The sequence below is a fragment of the Tachysurus vachellii genome, chromosome 15 (assembly GCF_030014155.1).
Source record: "Tachysurus vachellii isolate PV-2020 chromosome 15, HZAU_Pvac_v1, whole genome shotgun sequence".
Taxonomy (NCBI): domain Eukaryota; kingdom Metazoa; phylum Chordata; class Actinopteri; order Siluriformes; family Bagridae; genus Tachysurus; species Tachysurus vachellii.
In genome coordinates, this window is record NC_083474.1 from 14,663,708 (window position 1) to 14,674,043 (window position 10,336).

Here is a 10,336-nt window from a genome sequence, read left to right on the forward strand (position 1 = left end):
TGCGGTTATTAAGAACAGTAAAAACTGATGGGATTTTCGGACTCAGCAGTCTCTTATACTCTTACCCAAAATATAAAATGCAACAACCTCAGCAAGAGTTCAAAAGAAATCCAGCCAATGCAGGACAGGTCGCTGATAAATGGAGTAAAAGACGACTGACATTAATTGACAGAAAAGACGTGTACAATAAAAGGCTGGAAATGTGAGCATATACACCGCTCTGCCATATAATTAAAAACCAGCTGCCCTCTTGTGCTGCCAAAACAGCTCTGACCCCGACTCCATAAGATCTCAGCAGGTGTTCTGTGGTGTCTGTTACTGAGATGTTAGCAGGTCCTGTAAGTTGCACGGTGGAACCTCCATAGATTAGACTTGTTTGTCCAGCACATATTCAGAAACCCCACAAGACCTGCTGGTTCAGAGATGCCCTGACCCGGTTGTGTAGCCGTTTCAGTTGGCCCTTGTCAAAGTCGTTCAGATTCTTACACGTGCCCATTTTTCTGCTTTCAACACATCAACTTCAGGAACAAACTGTCCCACCCCTTGACAGGTGCCATTGGTGACAGTGTAATGAAGATTATTGATGTTATTTACTTCACCTGTCAGTTGTTTTACTGTTATGGCTGATTGGTGTAATATTTTAAAGCTCTGTGAACTCACTGTGTGTGTTTGTGTTTTTAGGTGGAATTAACAGGCAGCAGTGTTTTCGACTACATCCATCCTGCAGACCATGTGGAGATGGCAGAGCGGTTGGGAATTAAGCCACACCTCCGCACAGAGGCAGGCTGTCAGACTACCCAGGAAAGTGCTTCAAGTTCCGCCTCCACATCCTCATTGGCTGGCACACCTGAACCAGGTAAGCTTTCAATTAGTGAATTAGTATTTCGTCGCTGTCGGGCGGAAACCTCGTATGTCCAAATTTGGTCAATTTCCTTTTTTTTCACATATCGATACCATTGGTCAGTCCCCACGTGGGTCTGTTATTTTTACAAGTTATTAACTAATCTAAAGTCTTGAAAATAGCTTGAACGCAAATCTCTTAACTCCATTGGTCACTTCAACTGTCTGAGAAATCTTGTAACTCCACCTCTTCTTCACTTCGCGAGAGATGTGCGGCATATTTCTCCTCAAGATTAAGAGTCGCAACGAATCAACATGTTTTAAAGTGATATATAAAGTGATTTTCGTGGGGCTCAAAGAAAAAAAATTGACCCCCGCTAGTTCTGGTGCCTGTCTGAGGACAGGAATTTAGCGCAAGACAATCCACTGCAACGCGGACTAAACCCTGTGCACTGCAGATAAGATAGGATTGTATCTTACAATGTCAAGGCAAACCGTTATGTTCAACCGTCATGCTCATCACTTTAAGCAAGCTGGCTGGCTTTTTGCCTCGTTATATACGTAAACATGCCGTATAACGTAGTGAAACAATAATTTGAACTTTATTAATTTTATTTTTTGGGTGAACTATCCCTTTAACTATGATTTAATCGATGTTTATCTGTGTTATTGATGTATTTTAAATATCTATTTATTACTGCTTATTATACATGTTCATTGACGTTTTAAAATGTTTTTTTATAATATAATATTTGAATTAAATTGAATGTTTTGGATACCACTATTAAATTATTGTTTTTATTATTATTTTACTGACTTTAAGTCAGCCTACTTATAGACAATGCCTCTCTTGGCAATGTGCATGTAAAACACTGTTTTTTGGACACTAACAAGTGAAAACAGTTAGGTTAGATACATTTGAGTAGGTCTGTTTTGTTAAAAATCGATAGCTGTAATGCTTCTGTGCAGAAAGAAAACCGTGAGCCACGAAGGTAAGTGTGCGAGCAGATTAGACTAATTTCCACCTATTAGACAGCCTAATCAGCTTATCATGTTTTGTATTGTATCACTTATAGCTCTTAAACCTTTAAAATAGAGTTTAGGAAGATGTATGTAACTACAGTCATTAGCTTTGGTTAACTATTGAAGCCTTTTCTCTTGTCAAAAGGCTCAATGTGACCGCAGACTTTATTGAACACTGCTGGCAGCAGCGACGTCTGTGTCCGTACCATTCTTATCAGTGACAGCATAATCTCGTATCTCCTTGCTCCCAAGTCATAAAGCTTGTATCTCCGATAAAACGTGACTTTGGGAAAATGTTGTGTTAATGTTGGTACACAACAGTATATGATAGCAATATAAGGTATAATAACAACTTTAACGATACAAAGTTTAATAACTCAAAAAAATACAGCGTTTTTTTAATTTCCTGAAAAATAATGGTTTTGGAGATACGAGGATTCCGCCCGACAGCGACGATTTGTTTTAGTTTGATTTTTTTTTGCCCTACACTCTCTTTGTGTGTTAAATTGTTGTTTGTATATTTACAAGTAGACACATTACAATGTCTAAATAAAATATCTCAGTAAATATCTCAGGAAAGCTGCCAGAGAGACATGTTGTGCAAATGTGGTATTTATGTGTGTGATGATATATTTCTGTCATTTCTCCTCCAGCCCCCTCCAGTCCTCTGTCATCCGGAGATGAACCAGCAGAGCGAGGTTTCTTTGTCCGGATGAAATCCACTCTTACTAAGCGCGGCCTACATGTCAAATCCTCTGGTTATAAGGTGAGTATAAGCTCTCATTCATCCCCAGTTTCCCAAATCCACTGTAGTCTGAAGATCATTTCATTGCCTTAACTCACAGTGGCTCTCTGTTTAAGTTATGAGAAGGCCATATGTTGCTCTTTATGTGTTTTCGTTATAAAGCAACTTCCAGTTGAACTCTTCAGGTAATAATTCAATCATTCATAAGTCAGGTGCATCAGGAGTGACAGGGAAAACCATGCATACTGATTGTATGGATAACTTAAATACATAAATTAAATCATAGAATCGATTTAAAGATTATTTTAAATCCATCAAAATAAGTATCTAGATCATGTTTAGTTGTGATATCTAGATTTATAGCAGAGCATTATTGAATTCCTCAATTATGCTTGGTGCTATATTAATGAACGTTCTCTAATACATCATTGTTTCTATGGAAAATGCTCATTCACATAGACTTGTATGGCTTGTATTGTTCAACAAATTTAATGAATAATCATCGCATGAAATTATTTGCTATTGTTTAGCAAAGAAATACATATAATTATTGATACGGTGAATAATTGTTTAAAGGAGTTGATTATTTAACATTTATGGAAGGAGTCTCCAGTGTCAGCTGTCTAGTAACAGACAGTAAGTAATGTAATCTATTAAACTAATAAAAAAATATCAAATATTCAATATTTTCATACTCTGCTTTTTGTTCTTTTGTGGTTGTGTCCTCAACTTTGACATATTTAGTTATATTAACTGTGATTCTCAATTAACTTCCTGTCAGGTGATCCATGTTACTGGACGGATTCGCTGTCGGCCAGCACTGGTTCCAGGCTCTTCACGCTCACTCCATCGGCCATTGGGATTGGTGGCTCTTGCACACACCCTCCCACCGTCCACTCTTAATGAGGTGCGCATGGAGAGTCAGATGTTTGTTTTTCGGGTCAACATGGACCTCCAGATCACCTACTGTGAGAACAGGTAAGAACACTGATCTGTCTTTGTTTTAAATGGCTGTGAAATATGAGATTAGATAAATACTGTACATCTAATGTATTGATTTTTCTTTAGAAATTGCCAACTTATTCATTTCTCACCATTTCAACTTAATCAAATTAATTTCAAAGTACTATATTTATCATGTTACAATAAATTCACAGTGAAATTTTGTGGCAAACCTAAACCTGTAACAGTCTTCTTATACCCAGGGATTCCTATATATTTATTCCTTTATATATTCATTCATTCATTCATCTTCTACCGCTTATCCGAACTACCTCGGGTCACGGGGAGCCTGTGCCTATCTCAGGCGTCATTGGGCATCAAGGCAGGATACACCCTGGACTGAGTGCCAACCCATCGCAGGGGATCCTTTATATTTATTCATTTATTAAAACAATAAGAACACCTACAACCCTAAACCAGTTTCTCCGTGTTAAACATTCTGCACCATGTTAACAGCATTTTTCCAAGTAAAATGCAAATTTCAGGGAAACTAAAATTGACAAAATAGCTTGTTATTAAGTTATATGGCTTTCGTTCTTATAAGAAACTGAATCACAAAACTATAAAAACAGTAGGTAAAAATATTTTAACCTTAATCTAAAGATTTAAAAGAGGTTTGGGATGTGCCTCTAGGGTAACCTTAAATTTTAAGGTAGAACTTTTAAGATTAGGGTTTCATTTTGAAAGAATGATCCAACATAAGGACTGTGGTCTAAAAGCTTTGAGAAACCATTTTGTAGAGATCGTAGTTAGTGAAGATAGATAGTGTACTGTATACAGTAAAATTGAAAGAAAATTCTTAAAGAAAATAATAAGACCTCTTGATGTATATTATGCATCCATGGGGTTCCTGGACCCTGCTGGTAGAACTGCTGACATAGAATGTTAATAAAAGTCATCCTGCAGAAAATACACTTTTAGAGTTAATTCAACACCTGCGATTTTGCTGTGTGGACGACTAACATTGAATCAGCTTGGATCTAACCACAATTTTGCTTAGGGAGTAGAGATTAGCAAGTTGCTAGATGGCTAAAATTTGATTATTCTTTGCTTGGATCAAGCCTTTGTCCTCAAGGCCTGTGTTAGTAATACAAATGGCTGACAAATTAAAGGGAAGACCAACATAGTGTTTTAGTTAGGTGTTTGAGCTACCACAAGCACACAGAAAAGCTTCAGTGTGCCTTGGCATATTTTGTACACACCTCTGGAAGTGTACTCGAGGGATGATCAGCATACTTCTAAAAGATATCCCCTCAGTTAGTGTTCTGATTATGATGGCCATTTAACACACCGCACCAAAATGTCCTGTAATAGTTCATAAGGCTTTAGATCTGTTGACTGTGAAGCACAGTGGTAGCTCAAGTGGTTAAGGCTCTGTTGATTGGAGGATTGGGTTTCATGTCGCAGCACTGCCGCTGTTGGGCCCTTGAGCAAGGCCCTTAACCCGCTCTGCTTCAGGGGTGCTGTATCTTGGCTAACCCTGTGCTCTGACCAGAACCTCCAATGTTGGGCCATGTGAAGAAAGAATTTCACTGTGCTGTTATGTAGATGTGACAAAATAAAGACTTCTATTCCATAGTATAGTGTTTAAATCATTTATGTGAAACCATTAATGAACGTTGTGTCCTGTGGATGGTGGAAGGTTCATCCTGAAAGTGACCACAGCCAATAGGACAGAAATGTTTCAGCTCACTTTTCAATAGGAAGGACATAAGTCAGAAGAACTTTGCATTGATTTGCAGTTACTGTAAGGTGAGAAGTTGACCCAAACCTTGGCAGCAAAACAAAATGGCACCAAAGGATTCAGTTCACACCCTTGTGTTGCCCCACCGATTTATGCTTGGTTTTCTTTCATTTGTCACCTGTTTTTATGTTTTTAATGCAGGATCTCAGAATATATGGACTTGAGCCCAGCTGAGGTGGTGGGACACACCTGCTACCACTTCATCTATGTAGAAGACGTAGATATCATCCGACAAAGCCATGAAGACCGTGAGCCTTTCGTTCTTTCCTCCTTTTTTCCTTTTTTTGTTTTTCCGCCCCTTCCTTTTTTCTTTTTTGTCTTTTGTACATTTGACTGAGTCTCAACAGCTTATAATTAGAAACTAATAAAAATACAGGGAAAGCAGATAGCAAACACAAAGACCAGCGATGGTCTTTGTAAGACCCGACATGGGATTTAACAGATGGGAAACAAAAGTTATTACAGCAGAGCAAAAAAAAGAAGACAGATCAGAGAAGATGAAGAAAATACTGACAGTTTGATTATACAAAGGCCAGATGCTCTCAGTCTCACTCGTTATCCAAAGCAATGCAAAGAAAAGCATGAAAGAGTCCACAAGCAGTTTTGCCAACAGCGCCCCCTAGCCATTATGAGTTGCATGTTAATTTCAGTGAGGTGCCTGAATTCTGTAATCCTGGGATGATTTTTGTGCCCATACCCTCTTTGTTAATGTGTGTGTTTCATCAGTGCTGAGGAAGGGTCAGGTTGTGACTGGTTACTACCGCTGGCTGCAGAGGAGAGGCGGGTATTTGTGGGTTCAGTCATGTGGCACTGTGTCCATCAACCACAAAGCACCCCATGAACGCAACGTCATCTGGGTCAACTACATACTCAGGTCAGCTCTCTAATGGCTTAATGGGAGATTTTTGTCTGCCACTGCGTCTATTTTATTTAAGAAGAGGGTCATTGATTGCCCTCTTATTGAGTTTGCACTTGTGTTTGTGTGTGAGTGTGAATGTGTGTGCGCGTGTGTGTGTCTGTGGGTGGGTGTGTATGTGGGTATGCTTGAATATGTAAAAAAAAAAAATGCTAATAAGCTCAAACAACTCTTAGTCAGTTGTGAGTGTATGTGTGCATCACAAACGTGCACACACACATAAAGCAGACAATAACCAGACAAGCAGGCTGAATTACAATGATAATTGGGCTGGCGATATATAATTACACCAAATGGATGTCAAGATTTTCTGACTGAATGGTGTTTTAGTTAATTAACACTGTAATTATGAGAGCTAATTAACTTCTACAGCACCCTGTTGGAGCAGCACTCTTAACAAGGGCTTTAAGTGTATTTCTGCATGGAAAGGAGGTGTGTGTACAGTGTGCATGAGAGACAGGGTGGGGGAGTAACGTGATTTAAGCCTCTCTGTCATTTGTGTATACTGTGGAGAAAAATACATGTTGTCTATTAATTGCTCATAGCTCTAATGAGTCATTTAAGCATATTTAATCATGGGAGCAAAAATGGCCCCTGTAATGTAACCTGATGTTCATATCTAACAAATTTTTTTTTGAATTTTGGGAATATAATCTTTTTGTTTATTTTACTTCTCGCTCAGTCGGACAGAGATGCCCGACACGCCACTGGATTTAATACAACTTCCAGAAAGCCTGAAAGCCGAGCGTCTTCGGGCAAGCTCTTCCACTCGAGAGATCTCTCCAAAGGCACATGGTATGGCATGTAATTACAATTATGGGCATATACATGAACTCCACTACCGTGGAAACAGTTAACTTTTTTGTCAAAGCAATGCAAAAATATATTGAAAATATTTAGTAAAACAGCCTAGGTCTATGTTATATCTGAGTAATAAAAGTTACCATCCTCAATAGTTTTGAGATAAAATAGATAAAAACAAACCTCTACTTTACAATTTATCTACAAAAACATTCCAAGAAGGATAATATTGTAGAGCAAAAGATGATGAAGCACGTTATTTAAAATATATATATACATATATATAGATCACATTAAGAAAGAGATGTAAAAATTTGTATGGAATGTTTTTACCATCCTTTGTAATATATTTATTTACCACTGTATAAATCATTGCAGTTTGTTATAAAATAGTTGAAGTTACGAAACTGTTGAGTTTTCACTTGCTGGATACTAAAACCAGCACCATTTTTAGTATTATTTATTTAATTATATATATACTGTACATAAACACAGCATTTTGTCTATATTATTTGAACTCTCTCTGCTTTGCAGGCCCGAATGGTGCCCACACGACCAAGGGGGGAGCTGGACGAAATGAGTCTGAGCGCAAAGGGAGAGACTCTTATACTCACACTACTTCTAACCAGTCAGAAAACAGGAGGAAGAGGCCTCACCACTCCAGCCCTGAAAATACACCTCCACAAACTAGAAGACAACTCGAGGTGTTCCGCCATAGAGAGGATAGCCTGTCAGGCTCCTCAGACTCAGCCAGTGACAGTGAAGCTGAAGAAGAGGAAGAGGAGGACAAGGAAGAGGAGTGGGAGCACAACGGCAACAGCAAGAGAGTAAAGACTGAAGTGGTAGCTTCTAAGAAGAACAGCGAGATGGGGAAAGTCCGTAACGGTCGTGCTGTAATCCAGCAGCTGAAGAGCGTCGTGACCAGCACTGCCAACTCTAGCATTAAATCTGAGCAGGAACTGTTGAATGTTGGAATTTGCTCAGCCACTGGAGGGCGTTGGAGCAACACTCAGTCCACTAGGGGTATAAATGGCAGCAGCCCCCCATCCCAAGATTCCGAGTCAGTCACCACAGAATCTCCAGCTAAGGGTCTCTTCAGCCCTCCATCACCCATCTCAGCTTCACCCCTGCCTAGGGAAGATCGTTCCCTCCACGGAGGCCGTACACCCGATTACGAGCTTCTTCAGAGACTAGCTGCAGGTGGAGCAGCCGGGCGTGTACTGTTCCACCCTCTTGCTCTCGGGCCTCCAGGGCCTCAGAGCCTTTACGCTCCGAGCACCATCCGCTACGCCCCTCCAGAGCTGCCCACCAGCCATGCTGATGGACCACGCCTGGACATCGCACCCAAATCACCTACTTTCTTTCCACACCTGCAGAGAATCGCCGCTCTACCACCCTTCAGCGGCTTCTCTCCTTCAGAGAATCCATTCGCTCCATCTCTTCCCTTCTGCATGAACGGACTGAGAGGAGCAGCAGGGACAGATGAAGACTGAGAAAAACAGACTGTAAATAAGAGAGAGAAGAAAGAGATAGGTAGCACAACACTGAAAAAAATACTAAAGGAAATGATAGGGAAGGGGTGCAGGCTTGTCATACAGTCTTCCCAGCATCCTTTCCAGGTAGCTCATGCGTTTGCACAGGTCTTCCTCTCTCTGGATATGCAGGAAAAGCCATACTGTACAAATGGAGCTCATCATACAGACACGTTCATATAAGGGAATATTTACATGAATTAAAAGAAATGGACTGTGGAGTTAAACAGAATATCAGGACAATTGCCAAACAAGAAAAAAATCCTAGGCTTAAATACGAAAGCACAGTCCCTTCATGGACTAATCACAACTAAGCCTCTTTTACAGATTTAAACGCTAGTGTTTTTTTTCTACAAAACATGCAGTATTAGTCACTTATTCTCATGAGCATACAGGAAATAAATAACCCCAGACAGTGTAACCATGTTTAAAATATTTGATATTTAAAGACTGCATACATGCAAGGCTCCAAAGCCCTATACACATATTGTGAACAAATTTACTGTCATGAACTTTAACTAACCTCTTATAGGGATTTAGGGTCATTTGGGTGGGAGGGTAAAAACACTGTCTTTCATGATCATCTATCATGTCCAAGCACTTACGTTCAAGCGTCTGGCTTTGAATATATAGCACTTCATTAATGACCACACTTTCCATTTTTCTGTAGTGTATGAAAAAAAAAAACAGTTGATATGACTGTGGTCAATAAAAAAATACTTTTTATAATAAAATAAAAAAGAAATAAAGAATACAGATGTGATCACTGAACAGGGAACGTACCCAAGTGGTCAAAACATTAAGATAAAGGCATACTACACTGCTAAACTGATATTCTGTGTTCAGATTCTTTGTTAGCAAAAGGGGTTACATGAAAAATCCTACCATTTTTATGTCTGTGCCAAAAGAATCATTTTTAAATGTAAATGGCCATAAGTTTTCACTCTAAATGATAAGCCTTTTGTGTTTTACTTATTAGTGCACATATGTTGTGAGGGAGTGAGTGAATGAGTCAGTGAATCACTGATTGAAAAAGTGAGTGAGTGATTCAGTGAATCAATGAGCGATTGAATGACTGAGAAGGTAAGTGAATCAGTGAGTCAATGAGTGATTGAATGACTGAGTGAGTCTCTGTGTGTGTGTGTGTGTGTGTGTGTTTGTGCGCATGTGCGCATTATTGGAAAGACACACGTTTGTTCTGTTTCATGAGGTTGTGGTCTCTTTAACTTTTTCCATCACTGTGAATCTAACCTTTTTATGTTGAAATGTTTGTGAAAACACAATGGTATCAACAATAAATGAAAATAAAAATCTGTAAAGATTATTGTAATGATAATACAGATGACAGATAATAAACTCTATTCCTTTACTGGAGTGTTTTTTACCTTATGTTTATAGTTAAGTTTTATGTTAAGTTATATGTTAAGTTTATAGCATTTATTTACATACGAATAAACTCCAGCTTTTAGGAATTATGTTTTTATAAAATATAGATTTTTACCAATAATTGTCTTCATGCTTTACTTACCTTACAGGAATAAAGTGATGAACAAGTGTGCTCAGGCAGTAACACAAAACACCTAATCATTATAAACATACAGTATGATTAAATACTGATTCACCCTGTACTTTGTCAACTCATCCAGCCAGAATTTGAATGCACGTTAGTCCTGCTGGGGTCGAACACTCTATACTCCATTTACCACAACAAAGATTCCAATTCACACAAATCT

The 10,336-nt window shown here is 38.9% G+C and overlaps 1 protein-coding gene across 1 annotated transcript in view; it reads left to right on the forward strand.

Moving 5' to 3' along the window:
* npas1 (neuronal PAS domain protein 1) overlaps positions 1-9,972 on the forward strand; it is a 37,442-nt gene extending 27,470 nt beyond the window's left edge. The window contains exons 6-12 of the mRNA XM_060888709.1: positions 682-856; positions 2,517-2,629; positions 3,390-3,586; positions 5,496-5,602; positions 6,081-6,228; positions 6,953-7,065; positions 7,606-9,972. Of these exons, the coding sequence (XP_060744692.1) occupies positions 682-856; positions 2,517-2,629; positions 3,390-3,586; positions 5,496-5,602; positions 6,081-6,228; positions 6,953-7,065; positions 7,606-8,564 (1,812 nt within the window). The 3' untranslated portion in view covers positions 8,565-9,972. The remainder of the gene's footprint in view (positions 1-681; positions 857-2,516; positions 2,630-3,389; positions 3,587-5,495; positions 5,603-6,080; positions 6,229-6,952; positions 7,066-7,605) is intronic.
* The last annotated feature ends 364 nt before the right edge of the window (positions 9,973-10,336 follow it).